At 36.9% G+C, this 20,060-nt stretch overlaps 2 protein-coding genes across 2 annotated transcripts in view; one reads left to right on the top strand and one right to left on the bottom strand.

The window, feature by feature from the left end:
* The window catches only part of Zip89B (Zinc/iron regulated transporter-related protein 89B), a 38,413-nt gene extending 28,786 nt beyond the window's left edge, over positions 1 to 9,627 (bottom strand). The window contains exon 1 of the mRNA XM_028304230.1: positions 9,195 to 9,627. Within this exon, the coding sequence (XP_028160031.1) occupies positions 9,195 to 9,489 (295 nt within the window). The 5' untranslated portion in view covers positions 9,490 to 9,627. The remainder of the gene's footprint in view (positions 1 to 9,194) is intronic.
* Positions 9,628 to 11,971: 2,344 nt separating this feature from the next.
* LOC114352588 (TBC1 domain family member whacked-like) lies at positions 11,972 to 16,565 on the top strand. Its single transcript, XM_028304242.1, has 4 exons — positions 11,972 to 12,000; positions 14,444 to 14,627; positions 15,275 to 15,469; positions 16,329 to 16,565. Exons 1-4 carry the CDS (start codon positions 11,972 to 11,974, stop codon positions 16,563 to 16,565), a joined length of 645 nt encoding a protein of 214 aa, XP_028160043.1.
* The last annotated feature ends 3,495 nt before the right edge of the window (positions 16,566 to 20,060 follow it).

The raw sequence follows: 20,060 nt of genomic DNA, 5'->3' as shown, positions 1-20,060 counted from the left end.
AATTAAATATACTTTCCACACAACAGTCAAAAAAATATCTTCTTATAATTATTTTGAATTGAGAAAGCGAAATACGTTGGTCACACGATTTTAGGTACCTAAAATTTTGAGTAATAATACAAAATTGCCGTTAAACCGAACACCAGCAACCAATCACAGCATTCTATTCGGTTAACGTCAGTCGCGATAAGTAGGATTGAAGTCATACTCGATGAGGTAGTGTCGCTTTAGTGCGGAGAATTCGTATGCCCACCTTTCAGCTCCATCATCAGACCCTAGTTATCATATGTGATTGAAGTGCTCATCAATACGAATTACCAAACTTGACGAAGTTGTGTCGTTTTATTACGTAGTTATTATGGCTACCTTCCAGCTCCATCATTAGACCCTTGTTATCATTATAGGATTGAAGTTCTCGTCAATACGAACCAAATGAGCCCAAACTCGACGAGGTTGTGTCGTTTCAGTGCGGATTTCCTATGGCCACCTTCCGGCTTCATCATCAGACCCCGGTTACCATATAGGATGGAAGTTCAATACAATCAATACAAATCAAATGAGCCCAAACTCTATGGGGTTATGTCATTTTATTGCAGAGCTCCTATGGCTACCTTCCAGTTCAATGTCATCATAATATTGCATTGTCATCCGACTTACACATGCATGAAAAATTTCAGCTCAATGGGAAACCGGGAAGTTGGTCAATATTAAGTTGCAAGATTTGCCTACACCAGACACACGGTAATACCACAGAATACATAATAGTAGCAACAGAAATTGCACTCCTTTGTGTAGGATCAGATGCCGACATTTTAACGGTAATAATAATAATGCAAAATATCCAACGCACATGGTGCATTCGAAATCGCACCTTACTACTACGCTCAAAAGAGCGCAATTTTTTTGTGTTCAGAATTGATTTACCTCACAGCTCAAACGTCAGGGTTGTATACCTAAGCAAAGTAAAATAAATAAAAACTTAATTTTAAGAAGCAATTATTGTATTTACGACTGGTAAACTTTAATCTAGTGGTGTTTGTATAATCGTACCATCTCTAAAGTACCTATTAATAAACTTCAGTGTTGCGACAATTTGAAATTGGACAAACAGTTTTAAAAGGTGTAGTGTCGGAAAATAGACACGGTGAAGTAAAGTTAATGTTTTTATTAGCTAAAATAATTTTTTGCAACAGTTTTTTGTCATAAGTATTTCAAAATTATTTAATAAGTGTAGTTTTTTTAAATTATTTAAATCACTACAGTTAATTATTATTCCTAAATATTACGATTTTCCATTAAAGAAGAATAACAGTGCTGTTGGAACAAGAAACCTTGATTGCGACGACACGATGATCGACCGAGCGTGTATAGAAATACGCGTGTGCTCACAGGCGCGTGGCGGCCCTGACTGATTTGCAACTTGAAGTTGTCGCGCGCTGTATAGGTAATTATCTCGGCCGGCATAGGCGAGTGACGGAGGCCTGGTAATACCCAGACATGTGAAAGTAAATAAAAGCTTGCAATAATAATAAAATACGAGGTCTTCTGGCCAAAATAAAAAATATATTTTTGTTGAGGGACTGATAATCAGTAAGAGATCTTTTTATTGAGGTACTGATAATCCGTTTTTTGCTTCTTTAGCATTTAAGAATGCCAAGAGTGTCACCCTTAAAACCAATTACGTAGAATCTTGTAACTTAATAGATGAGTTAATCGGTAAAATTGTATCTTGTATTTAAGTAGGTACCTATTTATATTATGTTATTGCTATTTATCTATGAAAATAAGACAAAATATGTGTTATATAAACACTTAAGAGTCATTTACAGTAGTAAAGTTTGAAAAAAATATTGCTGTGAAATACAGAATCACTTTCGTGGCATCGAAAAATTCAAAACGTTAAAGCTTCCAAACGAGACTCACTATTTGACTGATTTACTGAGAATACAATCTTCACATCAAGCGCTACAATTTTTGTTTACAAAAAGTTCAAATAAGTTAGAAATAAAATTCGCCACGAAGGTGACGATGAGAACCGTGGCGATGAGAAATACCCGATTTCGCAACGTTTGCACTAAAACGACGAATAAATTCTTCAAGTTCTTGTTTCTTCTCTTCTGCTTTTTTGTTTTGCTGTGCACGTTGTTTTGCCGCTAATTGGCTAGACTCGTACCAGAAAGTATAGTTTCCTGAATAGTGATTGATTTTCCCGAAATCAATATCAGAAATATGTGTACAAACGGCATCTAAAAAGTGACGGTCGTGAGATACAACGATTACAGTATTTTCGTAGTTTGCTAAGAAATTTTCTAACCAAGCGATTGTTTCAAAATCCAAGTCGTTGGTAGGCTCATCCATAATCAATACATCAGGATTTCCAAAAAGTGCCTGTGCCAAAAGCACACGAACTTTCATTTTTCCTTCCATATCACTCATTAAAGTATAATGATGCTCTTCGTTAATTCCTAAGTTAGACAACATTGATGCTGCATCAGAATCTGCGTTCCATCCGTTCATTTCTTCAAACTGAACTTGAAGTTCCCCTATTCTATCAGCATTTTTATCGTTGTAGTCTAAATAAAGTTCATCCATTTCTTTTTTAACAGCATACAAAACTTTATTTCCCATTAAAACGGTTTCCAAAACAGTATGCTCATCGAACATGTTGTGATTTTGGTTTAAAACCGACATACGTTTTCCTGGTTCTAAATGAATGTGCCCGGAAGTTGGGTCCATATCGCCCGAAATAATTTTTAGGAATGTAGATTTTCCAGCGCCATTGGCTCCAATAACGCCGTAAATATTTCCGTGAGTAAACGTAGTATTTACTTCGTCAAATAAAATTCTTTTGCCAAACTGAACTGANGATCATTCAATAATGTACAACTTCTTTTTCGGCAGATTTAGAATTACAAACATAGAAAAAATCCTAAGGACTGTATTGTATTATTCTTATGGTGTTCAGAAAATAATTGTTTTTGTTGCAAAATCACTTATAACAACTACTATAGATGCCACCGTCATTAGATTTGTATACAGGCGTAATTAAGTATTCTAAGCAGCAAATGTTATGTAATTAATTACATCATCAGCACTTATATGACACTCGATTGACACTTGATCGTAACATCAATGCTAGTGTCCTTGGTTGGAGCCAAGATTCACTTATCAATACAGATATAATTGACGTTAACAATACTATGATGACGTCATAATAGGGCAACATTAAGCAGACATTCAGTGTTGCCAGATACAGTGTGACAAATAACGTGATATAAAAAAAATTCACAGCGGTAGCTAGCGCCAAAATAAGTAAGTACAATTTTCAGGTAAAGATTAAGACCTAAGAACAGCTGTGGATTTATACAAATGTAAAGGAAGATTTGTCCAGCAGTGGACGTCATTTGGCTGAAACGAACGAACGAAAGGAAGATACTGAATTACAGTGGAATGTATTTTTTGTATTGTACTTAACAACCTAATCTGTACCGATACGTTTGATAATCCAGTAAAAGTTAATTACTTGATCGATTTAAGACAGCCAGCAGACAGATAATCAAATCACAATGATAAAATCAGTTTCAATTGCGTGCTATGCTATGTAATATTGTAGCCATTTTTCCACATTTCTCTACACACAGCTCCAGTGGGCATGGTGAAATTTCCCCACATAATTGTTTACGCAACTGAGCATTATGCGCGTTGCTATTATGTTACGTCACCCGATAACAAAATTGAAAGTCGACAACATCAACAATAACTTTCACCGTGCATCGCCGCCGGCTACCATGCCTTTCCTATACGCATTCATTGCATCTTTTTGGAGGTACACACACACAACGGAACAACACTGTGTCTTGTTTACTTTGTAATAGGTGCCATTTTCCATAGCTTGAATTTTGAATGGTAGACTGTACGTTTCTTTGCTGTACGAACTAAGAAGACATGCATTGCCTGTTCTGTAAAATCCAAATTCCAGATATTGAGATACTGGTGATACTGAGGAGTGAGGGCTGCAAGGCTGAATTGAATCAAACAGAACCTTCTTTGAGTATGTAGGATCATCATCTAATATAAAGTAAGTTACTATATGTTTGCACACAAACAGCTTTTTTATCGAGCTAAACTAAATTCAACTTGACTCTGACCAAAGCCGTCTTTCTTTCATTACCGTGCATAACGTATTCAAGTAGCATTTTAATAACTTTAATATTGACCATAGATGAGATCAGAATTTTCGATAGAATTCTTTCAAATACATCATTGAGCCGTCCATCTGAATTTGCATAGATAGATAGCAAGTCCCAAAATAAGTCTTTGACCTGCGGCTCAAAAAGCGTCACGAAAACCAGTTTCTTCAACAGTTAATTCAAGCAAGTTTTAGGTTGCTACCAAACATAATTACATGGTAGACCAACGTTACACGGTTCACACATGAGACGACTCCATGGTTCAAATCAAAATCCAGTGCCATCAGTTATATACATTATAATTAAATCGAGTTATTGGATTGTACCAAACATAATTACGTGGTAGGCAGACGTTGCACGGTTCACCTCACATAAGACGACTCCATGATTAAGAGCCATCAATTATAACTTTTTGCCTAAGCTGTATAATTAAAAATAGTCTGTCTAAGCTGTAGGGGTTGCAAGTCCCGGTACTAAGGAGTGTTACTGAATTCCCGGTACCAGGTCTAAGCCAGTACCGGGAAAACCGGGAAATTCGGGAATTTCGGTACCCACGTGAATGGTCATTATTTATTAAAACAAATTACCTAATTTGTACGTAATTTTAATAAAAATGTAAATAGGTTAACAAAAATATTAAACTTTTTCTGTTCAGTTCAATTGGTTTGTTACCTTAATAATAAATCAGTCCAAACAGTTATACAACACGACAAAACTAGTTATAAATGCCTATTAAAAATTAATCATAACCGCCATATTCATAAAAAGCAACAATCGTTTAATCAACCTATTTTAGTTAAAATATGTTTTCTCACTTTCTATCAATGTCAAATACTGGTAGCGACAAGATTTAGAGTAGGCGCACACCGTTGATTTTCAACCGACTTCAAGAAAGGAGGAGGTTCTCAATTCGACCCGTATGTTTTTTTTTCTATGTTTGTTACGCGATTACTCCGCCAATTATGAACCGATTTGAACAAATCTTTATAGGTAATACCTCAAGGGTGGTCCCATTTAAATTTAATAATAGAAAAAACAACCCCCAAGGGTGGAAAATTGGGGATGAACTTTTTTATACGCAATATCTCCGCCGATAAATCAATTTGAACGATTATTTTTTTGTTGAATAGGTATTATCAAAAGGGTGGTTTCATGCGAATTTGAAGAAAATATTTCACCATTTGTCGGGTGGAAAATTGGGGATGAACTTTTTTAAACGCAATATTTTTAAATTTTTAGTTTTTTTTGTGTTCACGCATTTGAAGTCGGTATTATTTTTTTTTTTAAGTTATTAGTTGGCCGATAGTTGTGCCCGATTTTAATTTGTATGAAGAATCGCACGGTGGATCGAAATGGCATTAAAGTGGACATAGGGATTTTTTTCGGAAAATCGAATTTTAAAAATTGCCAATCGATAGGCCTTTGCTCACTCATCACGACATGNAAATTGGACAAACAGTTTTAAAAGGTGTAGTGTCGGAAAATAGACACGGTGAAGTAAAGTTAATGTTTTTATTAGCTAAAATAATTTTTTGCAACAGTTTTTTGTCATAAGTATTTCAAAATTATTTAATAAGTGTAGTTTTTTTAAATTATTTAAATCACTACAGTTAATTATTATTCCTAAATATTACGATTTTCCATTAAAGAAGAATAACAGTGCTGTTGGAACAAGAAACCTTGATTGCGACGACACGATGATCGACCGAGCGTGTATAGAAATACGCGTGTGCTCACAGGCGCGTGGCGGCCCTGACTGATTTGCAACTTGAAGTTGTCGCGCGCTGTATAGGTAATTATCTCGGCCGGCATAGGCGAGTGACGGAGGCCTGGTAATACCCAGACATGTGAAAGTAAATAAAAGCTTGCAATAATAATAAAATACGAGGTCTTCTGGCCAAAATAAAAAATATATTTTTGTTGAGGGACTGATAATCAGTAAGAGATCTTTTTATTGAGGTACTGATAATCCGTTTTTTGCTTCTTTAGCATTTAAGAATGCCAAGAGTGTCACCCTTAAAACCAATTACGTAGAATCTTGTAACTTAATAGATGAGTTAATCGGTAAAATTGTATCTTGTATTTAAGTAGGTACCTATTTATATTATGTTATTGCTATTTATCTATGAAAATAAGACAAAATATGTGTTATATAAACACTTAAGAGTCATTTACAGTAGTAAAGTTTGAAAAAAATATTGCTGTGAAATACAGAATCACTTTCGTGGCATCGAAAAATTCAAAACGTTAAAGCTTCCAAACGAGACTCACTATTTGACTGATTTACTGAGAATACAATCTTCACATCAAGCGCTACAATTTTTGTTTACAAAAAGTTCAAATAAGTTAGAAATAAAATTCGCCACGAAGGTGACGATGAGAACCGTGGCGATGAGAAATACCCGGATATTGAAATCTCATCATCATCATCAGGTCATCATTAAGTCTCCACTACAGGAGCACTACTCTCTAATTTACCAACAAATGGAGGATTCATTGCCTAGAATCAGTGCTGTAACTAGCCTTTTATGCGCCCGGTGCGAGCTTTCAAAACTGCGCCCTTGAATAATGCTTGGTCTGGTCATTTCTGCGCCCCTCCAGGGTCTGCGCTCTGTGCCTGGGCACCGCTGGCACCGCCCTAGTTACGGCACTGCCTAGAATCACCAGCTAGTCAGGAGTTGAGGAGGCTTGATGTTCGCAAGTTTGTCCCTTAAGTAGTCGCCTCTTACGACATCCCCGAGAAGTGTGGGGTGGTCTTATTCTTTTTTTTTTTTTGTTGAAGTGCTGTCGGTTTGCACTTCCTATCGGAGCTTAATGGGTTACTCCGAGAGCAAGGCAGTGTTTATCTTTCCGGGCTATTTAGTGTTAATTATTATTTATTGAATTCTTTGAGATGGCTTACTATATAGTGGATGAATGTGTGGAAGCTGTTGCTGGTTTCGTGTTTTTTAATGATTTCTATTAGACTATATGGGTTCAGATTTTGTGCGTGAGAGATGGATTCATGATCTAGGCGTTTAGACGCGAATCTTATTCTTTGCCGGAACTACACGGCCATTGACATCTAACTTTACTAAAATATATTGTCTTTTACTATTAAATAACACGACAATCTCATGGCTGACCTATCACAATCGCTATGGATCAGTTTTTATCGAGTGGTCACGCTTTGGTGTGAACGAATAAAGTAGGTAAACTATAAAGTATGTCAACAGACACCTTTATAACATCGTCTTGTAGCCCATATGTTTTTTAGGAAAACTTCAAAGATTTTTCTGATTTAGAATATCTGAGCTAACCTTTTGATTTTTTGAATATATTATTAGGTACGAAGTTTCCGTAGAAATTCCTTTTTTTCCGTTTTTCATCTTTTTTCCTTTTACGCATTTTAATAAAATAAATATTTTTTGTATTATTCTGAATTGTAATGTTTGCTGAATATCAATTAAAAGTAAACCACGAAACAAATATTGCGTGTCTAGACGAGAAAGATGATCCGGCAATTACGATGGCCGAGATGAAGCGCGGACACTGGCACACTTCGCCGCTTGCGCAACTCTTAGATAATGGCCACTACAGTCTGCGCCAATTCAAACTGTCAGTTTTTCTAACAAATAGAGCCGAATAACATAATTGTTTCAAATAAATACTCGACACTGGCAGAAATAACCCTTGATTGGGGGGTTTTAAATGTCAATAAAAAATAATGAAACTGAGTTCCTATGTGATTTGAGGAAACTTATTTTTAATTATAAGTTCATAATTAAGTAGAAAATAAGCAAGCTGAAACTAAAATCTCAATTCAGAAACCAGGGGAAAGTGAAATAAGTATTACTGAGGCAGACTTTCTAACTGGGCAGATTTTTGCCATAGTATTTTCCAAAATTTTCAGTGGCTTATTGCTGTCCTGAAGCAGTGTTAGAGTTGGGACGTGTAAAAGTGCTCTTTGGGAGCATATTTGCATAAATAAATGATTTGATTTGATAGTTTCTATTGGCCCGACAACAAATCACGTTAATCACAAAATTGTACACTCTAATGTACTGTCGACTGTACCATTAACAAAACAATTACACGAAAAAGTTCCATTCAACACGACTCTAATTGTACTACTATATCCGTTGCTTCAATTATCTTTAATTACATGTTTTGACTGAATTGAATTAAATAACGAAAACACAATGATAAGCTTATAATTAATCTAATTATACAGCATTTGAAAATATTGGACGCGTTTTCCTTGAATTTGACGTTATCTAAATACTTTTTAACCTCGGAGATAGTCAAAGATATCTTAGAACTTCCTTTTATTGCTTTAAAAATCAATCTCTGCAATGTAGAGTTAACTTTGAATAGTTAATTTAATTTTGTAAACAGACGCGTAAAAAACCAAGTATTCGGTAGAATTTATTTATTAAATTGCTACACGTACTGCAATTTATATTTACTTAATAATAAAACATGCAAAGTAATTTGTCAATCTGTTAAAAATAAACGTAGAGCAAGATATAACGTGCAGATATTCAATCTGCGGAAACGAAATACTTAGTAGAGTCAAGGTGAACGGGGTCCGAGGAATGTACTCCACTAGATTTCATTGTTCATGACTTGATAGCGATGTATTAAGATGCTTTGCCTCTATTTGCATTGTTGTCAAACCATTACGAACGCAAAAAAGAGATTAACATCATAATTACACAGTAACGCTGCCATTTAAAATTCTATTTCAGTCATTAGATTTGGTACATGATTCCAGTGATCATATTGAAATAACGCTACTGATTTACTACAACATTCGTTATTATAAAAATAAAACTAACTCTACATTTTAAAATGCCGTGAAATTAAGTTTTCTGAAACTGAACTACTTTTAGATGACCACTTGACCACTTTGTTTAGTTTAGATTTAAATCTGACCACAAGAGGCTTGATTTTACTGTGTTTATTTGAGAAAAACTGAAAATTTTAATTAATTTCACTTAAGTAAGCAATTAAGGTACTCACTTTGTAAATATTCGACGTTCTCCTGGATTTCAGGCATCAAGTGCATGAACGTTGTGGACAGCAGCACGCCTCCTCCGAAGGAGAGAAGCGTCATCACGATCCTGTTGGTGGATTTCAGATTGCTGGCTTCCTCCGCAGACACCAGGTTGAACCGCTTGGAGATCAGCAGCGGTGCAATACCACAGATCATGGAGGCACAGAACAGCACCGCCATGGAAACTCCTTTGGCCAGGACGACTCCTTCGGTGTCATTTTCGTCCTCGCTGTGTCTCAGATGGTCGATTTCGAGAGACATTTTGGTGTGATGTGGTCCGTAAACGGTGGAAAAAAATAGTGAACTGGCCCGAGGGTGCGTGCCCTTTTATACGTGCGCGTATCAGATCGCCGCGTGCACCGTGCGAGAGCGACGCGCTTGGACTATGCGCGCGCGCCGGCCGGCAGTAGCTCCACTCCCGCGCAGCCTACTCGTAGCATGCACAAAGCCTTACACTCCGCGCGCTAATTAAATGTGCGATTTATTTTTGTTCGGTGATTTGTATTGGATTTGAAGATGTAAAAATTGATTCACGGTTACTTAAGTTATAAAAAATATTAGTACCTATATAGTTTATTTATTTAACAATGTTTCAACATAATAAATTAAAAATATTTTTTTTGTGTCACAAAATGTTTCAATAATTTTGAAATGTAGCTAGTTACCTATTTTACTAACTTTAAAAATGTAGAACTTCTAGCTACTTTTTCTTACGTAATTGCCACCTGTTTTATGCAAACTGCTCTTGAAAGAATCTTAATCTAAGTTTCTAGGTCAGGAAAAATGTATGTTACCGCGGTCGCGCGGTAACGATTTATTGAAATGTCGCATCGCAGTATTCGCAGTAATACTTTTCATGAGTAATACAACTATTATCGTGGTCGAAGGCATGCATTGTTTGCTGTTCCTCCGTGTCGTACGGTTTCAAGATCGAAATCACTTATACCACGTACATTAAGTGCTCTCAATCGTTTCCTGGACCAAAACCCAAAATGTGACGTATTTACAGAGGGGTGGAGTACGTTACTAGCAGAATGTTTGGGTTACTGTGAAAATAATCGCATCTGATTTATGTACTTTTCCTAAATTAAGTTAAGTTAAATTGTTTTTAATTACTTAAATGTTATTCTGAGCTTTGTTACGTCTTGTTTGAATAGTGTAATTGGTACTACCGTTCTATTCATGAATAAATAAATAAATAAATAAATGATATTCTCGTTATTTCTGTTTACATAAAACGTTTGGTATAGTAATATTATTGATAAATGTGAAATGAGATTTTAAGTTATCACTCATGATATAAATAGGTATTATTGGAACATAATTTTGTACCTGAAATTACTTCTAGTAGAACGAATTCACGACCATTCCCTTACCAGCAACTGCTCGCATTGAGTAATCTCATAATACGTAATTTTAATGAGCGTGTTACAAAAAAATTAATAGGTACTTATCTAAGTACATTATAGATTATTATAATAAAATAAGTTTTCTTATATTTCATCATCTCATTTACACGGTTACTTGTATAGTATAAAAAAATATCTTAAAATATATTGTAATAATTTCGTCGCAACATTCCATAGCGTATGGCCATTACATAGTTAGTGAAACCGTAAAAGTTCGTGTCACCAACAGACACTCAAACCCTACAAAAAGGTCACCTTGATCTCGTGCGGAAATATCCGTTGACATGGACACAGAATTTAATAAATTTTATTAAATGAAATGAACTATTTTTCAAAAGTAAACATGCATGGGAGTAGTAAAAAAGATAAAGGTGAAAATGTCTTCCGGAAAGGTAGATACGTGCTAAGGACACATAAAGATTAATATTATTTAATAGCTCTAATTAAGAAGGTAATTAGAGCGATTTAATTACAAAACTATTAACAAAAATAATTTAAGCATGTAAACCATGAACCTAAAAAGTTGTACTCGAAATGTGTAAGTAATGAGAGTTTTCCTTTTCAGAGAGAGTAGAGAATCGATCTTTACTGAGTAAAAACATGAACAAATGTTGCTGAAAATTACAGTAATATATTTTATAACGAAACATGCATGCTAACGAAGTCTATAAGTACCAATTCAAGCAATGTATTAGATTGCAAAAACATCAGCACAAAATAAGAATTTTATTTAAAAGTAATAATGGCGGTGTCTTTAACCTATTTCAATAGTTTAGCATTATCCCTCAACAGCTTTGAAATCAAACAAACTGAATTGTAAAGGAAAATTATATTCAACAAGCAAGTGTTAAAATGCCACTTACTCACTTCACACCTTTATGAATAACTATAAGTTCTGTCTTAAGATATAAATACGTTGGCAACATGCAATTTACACAATGAATGTCAAGCCTTTTGCTTCATTCAGTAATGTGAGCTGAATAGAGTCAGAGATTTGTCACACTGAAAATACCTTTTTAAATAATTGTATAAAAACCACGTTTTACAGTGAAAATAAAAAGCCGTTTTCCAGTCTGTGGTATAAGGGTCGGTCTAGATTATTATAACCTAAAACATTTTTATGGAGCTTGAACTTTCACTCAATTACCTAGTAGGTACCTACCTACCTAGCGGAAAATTCATTTCAAATGCAATAAATTATCTCCGCTGTCCGCTGCTGGAAAGAGTATTTTCCCATAGAACGTCGCAGCGAAAAGTTTTTCACCCAGGGCCTTTCCACAACATTGAAAACTGCCTTGGAGTTTTAAAACGTCCAATCCACAATACTTTTCAGTATGATTGACACCAAAGATCCAATGAATAGGTAGGATCATGTTTTCAAATGCAAAAAAAAGAAGTCTGACTGCATGGAAACACCATGATGATTTCAATGCATGTTACTTCTGTAAGTTTAGGTAAGTACCTACTTACTGATGACGTCATTGAATTCTATTGAATTCCATTCTTCACTTTTTGCTTTTATCATGTAAAACCAGATACAACAGAAGTACTTACAAGTAAGACATTACTTGTACTTATAGGATTTTACATATTAGGTATCTTCTCTCGTATAAACACAGGTTCGACTTCTATACAACTCACGTATGCAGATCATTGCTAACAAGATGATATTATGATGAGATAGATTCATAATCTTCTAGCTTAAATTATAGCTACGAGTAATTGAAAAAATAAGGAAAATAAACTTTTTTTGTAGTTTTTTAACAATAATGAATGTGACTGTAAAATATTTTAGATCAGGTACGCAAAAACAATAAAACATTTAAGTTGCATCACAGTTAAATGCTACGTTATGAACTTTTATGTTTAAAGAAAGTGCTATGACAATACCTCCAGTTTTCGTCACTCATGATGGTTATCTAGCTAGGCAAAACACGGGACCGGTATTCCTAACCGGTCCGAACGTTTATAGACTGCAGTATGCACTTTACAAACAAGAAATTACTGGGATTCCCGCATTGGACATGGATCTGCGGAGTTTCCTTGCAGAATGTTGCGAAAGATAGTCATGGACGGTTGCGTGCCGTTTGTTGATATCGACAGAAAAAGGTTTTATTTTCTTTCATTATATCGCCTTGTTTCAGTAACGACGAAGCACTTTATGGGACATCATCTATGCTGAAAGAATCTGAAGTGAGTTTTGTTTTATTTGTCTACATCATGGGCGTTATGAATATTCACCTAATAAAAATAAAAATAAAAAAATTGAAATAATGACGTTTTATACTTGACACTGGCTATATGCAAACCGCACGAAGACTTATTTAAAAAAAAGTAGGTAACATGACGTTTCACTTTCCCGCCAAGAAGACCAAATTTTTTTTATCTGTGATTGTTAGGAAACCTTTTTCGTTACCTATGGTCTTTTCGTTATCCTTTTTAGTTACCATATCATATTTTCTTACCACTTTCTACTTGTAAGGCCGACTACATTAATTTCCTTGCTAAAATTACCAAACTAATGCGTTAACCTACAATTATGCTAAACCTATCGCCTTTAATTAGCAATAAATTATTGTAAAATTGTATTTACGTAGGTGGTTTCTTGAATTTAACGGAACTAAAAACTTTTTTCCAACTTCATCATCCAAATAATGTTTCCAAGAATTCTAACTGATTACCTAAGGCGTAACATTTTCCTTGTTCTAAGCTCAGTAGATATTTATATCATTGAGGTAGGCCATGTTTGATGTTTTGATACAACTAAGTAGGTAAGGGTACTGGGTTTTTAATTTTTTGTTTTTTAATAAGTCTTCTGAATTTACGGTTATCCTTTTATTTTCTGGTAAGTGGATAGGTTCTGACTGTCTGTTTTGATAGTAACTTACTTACCCATTAAACTTTACAATCTAAAATAAGAAGAATAGAACAGAATAGACTTTATTGATCACAAAGCACACATGATAAGAGGAAATCTATACTTATAATAAATCTGTAGAGAGGTCAATTCTGTACATGAAATATATTTTCAAAATAACTATCAGGGGGTGATTAGTGATCGATNCCAAATGGTAAAATTAAAATCTTTTATTTTATAATATGAATAGTATTCGAAACACGCAAAACTAGTGACTTATTTTGCTGAAACTACAAGGATTAGCTTATACATCAAATTATCTTGTTCCTTAAATAAAAATAAAACTAAGCAAGTATGTCGACATTATTATGTATGTAATATTCCTTATTGCTATGATAAAAGCAAGGAAAAAGAAGCGCCACACTAAACATGTTTGCATCATTGCATCTTAGTTATTATCCAGTTATTTTAGCACATGTTTTCAACTTAGTTGATGCAGTTGCCTCAATTCAGCATCACTTTTTTTGTAATATCGCACCTAAGGCCCGTCATACACGGAACCCCTTGAGCAGTCGTACAGTCACGACGAAATTTCACCTTGCTGCCAACCGCTCGAAGCTGTCACAACTGCTCAAGCGTTTCCATGTATAATACTGTAGTTTGATATGCAGTCGTAGCTTGAAGTTGTCCGTCTATGGCGGGCCTAGATAAAAATTCCGACCATATTATAATTGAAAAAGGTTCAGTGTGTCTGTCTGTGTGTAATTTATGCCCGTTTTCACCATCAATCCCTAATTTTTAAGTGACCCCTATGATGACACATAACAGGCATTTTGTTGTCATAGGGGTCACTTAAAAATTAGGGATTGATGGTGAAAACGAGCATTAGTCTAAACCTTAATCAGTCACCTTACAAGTAAAATAATCAGATACTTTTTCTGTTTTCCAGTCAGCAAGAGCTGTTCTCAGTGCTGAAAGCGTATTCGGTGCTGAACCCGAAGGTGGGATACTTCCAGGCGCAGGCGCCGGTGGCGGCCTTCCTGCTGATGCACATGCCGGCTGTCCAGGCCTTCTGGTGCCTCGTCAGCATCAGCGATAAGTACCTGAGCGGGTACTATAACCCAGGGCTCGAGGTATGTGAACTATTTATCTAATTTTATTATCTTTGTACAAATTTATTTATCTATCAATTTCTGGTGCCTCGTCAGCATTAGCTATAAGTAAAGCTCGAGGTGTGTGATTTATTTGTTTTATTTAATTTTGTGTTAGTTAAACGATAGAGTTTAGAATGGATCTATTTCTGGCCAAGCGTCAGTACTGTCCTGATTGAGACGTCAGAAGAAGTCATGATGCAGCACTTTATAAAAAAATATTGTCAAATCGAGATCGATTACAGCAATTCGGCATTTAATAAAAAATATCTATGAAGAGAATTTTCTGACAAACCTCATTATTTTTTCTCGTATCCAATTGCTTGAGGTAGATTGCACACTATGCCTGATGCGCTGACAGAACCATATTTGTTAGGTCAGCTAGTTACCCGTCAGTAAGTCAGCGTGTTAAGTTTCAACCACACCAACACATGCAGATCGCCATCGCCGACGCGATCAAATTCGACCAAATTCCTAAAAAATCGGTCTTTGATCGCGCCGGCGATGGCGATCTACACGCGCTGGTGTAGTTGAAGCTTTATCTAGAAGTTGTGCTATCCCCAGGTGCTCCAAGAAATCTGCCAGGTCAGCAAATATGCCGTGTCATCTAGTATTTTTCTTATCCCCAGGTGCTCCAACGCGACGGTGACATCCTCCACGCGTTGCTCCGACGCACAGCGCCCGCAGTCCACCGCCACCTGACCAAGCACAAAGTGGAGCCAGTGCTGTACGCGACCGAGTGGTTCCTGTGCGCGCTCACCAGGACGCTGCCCTGGGACAGCCTGCTGAGGGTCTGGGATTGCTTCCTGTGTGAAGGGGTCAAGGTAAGAACTGGATACAAAACAACTGTTCTTATGTGTGTGTTACTCCCAAGGAGCCAAGTAGCGACTTACTGGACATATAGTTCTGGACTTACCAGGAAGCCGCCCAGCGGGTTTACTCCGGAAAACGGTATCTGAAGTTTCGAATGTTGCCATCCCTTTCACGCAAATCGAGATGCCAGCATGAGCGACGGTGCAACTACTCCGAAACTACTTAAACAGCATTTCGGAATAGTCCTGCTGGGATAGCCCGTTGCGGGTCTGGGGTTGATGATCTAATATCCTAAAGGAGTCAAGGTAGCGACCAAGTGGACAGCTCCTCAGGAAGTTTTTCTGGACAATCCGCTGCGTGTTTGGGTCATGAGCGAGGGGGTCAAATAAAGACCTGGTGGATATAACGGTTCTACGAGTAATATCCTCAAGGAATCAAGGTAGCGACCTACTGGACAAATAGTTCTGCGCTGACCAGAAGGCTGCCCTGGTGCCCTTACAGCAAGGCAACGACGACCACTTGATATTTCTCCAACATTCTATATTTATAGTTCTACTAGTGTGAGTACCGTTAGTGCGGAAATGCGGAATGCAATGTTATTACGTAGCGTATCTACTTAGTAGGACCTGAGGGACGAACCAAATAGAATAATGGATCTACCGTTATTGAAAGCGGTTCAAATCCCAAGGCAGTTGTTAATGAATAACACTCGGGGAATATACCCAGTGATGCACAGAGTTTTGACGGCCATCAATTGTATATCGACAGACGTCTACTTAATAAGAATTGTATTCCTTCTTCAATATTATCTCAGACACTACTCGTATTAGCTCCCCAAAAACATAGTATTAGATGTCATTTCTTTCCCAGGTGCTGTTCAAAGCCGCACTAGTGATCCTGGCTGGTGCGTTAGGCCCGGCCAAAGTCCGCAAGCGGGCCCACGGCCTCTGCGAGAGCCTCGAGGTGCTTCGCCACCCGCCCGAGGCAGTCCTGGCTGAAGAATACCTGATGTACCACATGCAGCGCCTCAACCTCACTGAGGAAGACTTCGAGTTTGAGCACCAGCGCCAGACCGCGCGCCGCAGAGCACTACCCAGTAGAAGGTAAGCCCTGGGTCTGCTCTATTTATTTCTACTACACTCGACATCAAATAAATCGCACCTCCCGCGACATGCATTTTCAAACGTATGCATCCCCACTTCCCACCAATATTGGCACTATTTAAAAGCCTAGTTCTAAACTTCATTTCATTAAAGGAAAGGTTTTTACCCCAAAAATGTGTCTTTAGAAGGATCCAGAGTCACTACTTCAAAAAATATGTAGTTACGCTTGAGCCACATTTTATGGCTATAAAACTGTTAAGATGGGATTAATCGCTATCCATCTGTTAAAGAGGACACGTGCGATCATTATTTGGTTTTATATCTGTTACCGTAAAATTGTGAATTCCGACAGATTATAATCTGACGTAGTTAAATTACAATCTAACCTAACCTAACCCACTGTTAGTTTACAATCTAACGCGGTATATTATAAACTGACAGAGTTCACAATTTCACGTTGACATATCCATACAATTTGGTCTAATTGATCCCAGAGGTGAGCCCAAAGTGAGGTCTTTTTTCAAGTCACATTTATAGTATATGTTAACCATTTATTAAGAAATTAAATGTGTTTTTCTTTAAGGATATTTATTAAGTTTTCAAATTACACCAATATTGTTGGGGCACCAAGATTGTGTCAGGAGAAAATCTTTAAAGTTCGCGTCGCGGAAGGTGCGGTTTATTTGATGTTGAGTGTATTAGCATATTCGGAGGACTGCATCATGCAGGGTCTGACCTCACTGGAGAATGAGCACCAGCGACAGTAGAAACCTTTCCTAGTAGAAGGTAAGCCTTAGGTCTGCTCTAGTTCACTATTAACAGGTCCTGAGGAGTGCCTCCACCTCATCCAGGTCATAGTTCGAGCACTTACACTCTGCCTAGCAGGAGGTGAGTTCTTTTGGTCTATTTGTATCTTCTGAGGCGACATGCAGCGTCTAAACCTCACTGGAGAGGATGCACCAGCCCCAATTCTATCCCTCTTTCGAGTTCGAGCACCAGCTCTAAACCACGCTCTCACGCACAGGCTCGAGCTGTATTCCGCTCTAGAGCCTCTAGGAGTCTTGGCTGAGGAATACCTCATGTATAGGGAATGCAATCCCGACTCGAGATTGCAAATTCGAGATCCCGCGAGATTAGAAATATCAATCCCGCGGGATCCCGGAATTTTCGGGATCCCGTCTAGTTTAAAAAAAATTATTGATCACAAAGCACACATGATAAGAGGAAATCTATACTTATAATAAATCTGTAGAGAGGTCAATTCTGTACATGAAATATATTTTCAAAATAACTATCAGGGGGTGATTAGTGATCGATACTGATGCCAAAAATGCAATCAGTAAAATTTTTGTCTGTCTGTCTGTCTGTCTGTATGTTCCTTATAGAAACAAAAACTACTTGACGGATTTTAACGAAACTTGGTACAATTATTCTTCGTACTCCTGGGCAGGTTATAGGATACTTAAGAATTCCCACGGGCACGGGAATTAGCGGGAAAATCCTTTTGTATGAAAAATCTAAACTGCTTAAGTTAGACGCTTGAAATTTGGCATGCAGGTACCTTAGTAAACTTAAAGCTTAGTTACAACAGGATATTGCAAAATTCCCACGGGAACGGGAGTTAGCGGGAAAAAACATTTGTATGAAAAAATCTAAACCGCGTAAGATAGATGAAGGGGGTAAAACGGGATCCACGCGTACGAAGTCGCGGGCGGCCGCTAGTACAAAATATATTTATGAACTATTAGAATACAATAATTTTCGCAGTGGCAGTGGATTACGTTGGTAGCCTTTAGCATAATTTGAAAATATTAACACGAAATATTTTTAAATGGTATTAAAGTAACAATAGAAACAACGTAGGTGGCGTAGGTGCAGCCCTACGGTGGTACTTTATTCTGATCTTGCATTCTAATTACACCTTTATGTAACTCTGCCTACGTCCGGTTTAAGCGAGTTCTGCATAGTTCCTGTTTTATTTCAAAAGTTTTAAGTAGGAAGAACAAGTTGAGTTCAAGAGACAGAATACTCAAAACTTATTAGTAAGAGTACTTGGGTACTAGGTGCCCATATTAGGTATAATACTCAGTAAAAATACGTACGCATCTTTCTTAAAATTCCAACTGGCGAGTCGCGATAATTCTTGCCATTTTCAAGTACCTATTTTGGGTTTTCCTAAACTAAACCAAGATACGTCGGATTTTGACATTACCTCTAGTAGGAAAAACTTTCGAGTTCGTTTCGTTGCGTATTCAAAGTGTCATCGAAAAATTTTGTATGAAAAATTAAACAGCGCCCCCTAGGGCGGCTATAATATAGGGGGCGCTGTTTAATTTTTCATACAAAATTTTTCGATGACACTTTGAATACGCAACGAAACGAACTCGAAAGTTTTTCCTACTAGAGGTAAACGAACTCGAAAGTTTTTCCTACTAGAGGTACAGAGGATTATTTTCAGAAAACCTACATGTCGTTATGTCGAAGTGAAACGAGCAGAGATTCAAATCCCGCCTATAATTGTTTGAATTAAACAATGCTTGGACTTTGTGCCTTTCAATTTTAATATCATTCAGTTTACATACAAACTTCAAACCCATTGCATTTTCGCAACGGTAGCATTTAAGATAAGCACAGTAAACGCTGTGAAAACTCATTAAAAAGTTAAGAAACAAAAGCCTATCCTCATCTCAACACTTCCCGTGAATTTAAACTCTTATTTTTCCTTTTTATGTTGCCAAAAAATTAGGCAAAGGCATCAGTCAAGGCGGCGCATAAGGTCGGACGGAAATGTGGCAGATTGCCGAGGAAAAATGAGACGAAGTTGCCACATTTACTTATTTGAAGTGCGGCCACGTGGCGGCCCATAATCTTATTTTCGCCATCTTGAATCTGCTTTAGAGACTGAAAATAAGTAGGTAGTTAATTATTTGGGATAGCGTCGCCATTTAAAAAAATTAACGTCTAGTAGCCAAACAGGCTGAAACGTCATAATTAGCTCAAATTAATTTTAGCTTATAAGTGCCCCATATACGAGTAAGTTATGCTGCAGGCTGCTTCCAACCGGACAATTTGAAAATCATTGGAAGAGGCCTATGTTCAACAGTGGACGTCCTATGACTGCAATGAAGATGATATAAAGAATTCGATGTCAACTATCGACTACTCATTGTCAATCAGCCTTATTTGTTGGCAAGGTTACTGAAGTCCATTGGCGCAGACTATAATTATAGCGCGTCGTTATACCTACTTGTCTCGCCGTTATTGTCGACGCTCGTTAACGAGACTTAAAAGATGACGTCATGTTGACCGTCTTTCTGAAAGAAAGACCAGCACTAATGAGATATTTAAATTTTAAAAAGGCGTTTGAGTTTATACAGCCTGAGTCCAAAACGCAATTCAAACAAAGTCAAGCATAAATTAAAAGTCTTTGGTCAGCTGAAAATCAGTGAATGACCTTTTTCTAGCTAGGTTCAATATAATCTCGAATATCGGTTTACTA

This window comes from Ostrinia furnacalis, unplaced genomic scaffold (assembly GCF_004193835.3).
Source record: "Ostrinia furnacalis isolate ACB-3 unplaced genomic scaffold, ASM419383v2 OfSCF1409, whole genome shotgun sequence".
NCBI classification, from domain to species: domain Eukaryota; kingdom Metazoa; phylum Arthropoda; class Insecta; order Lepidoptera; family Crambidae; genus Ostrinia; species Ostrinia furnacalis.
This window is presented reverse-complemented; position numbering and strand designations above follow the sequence as displayed.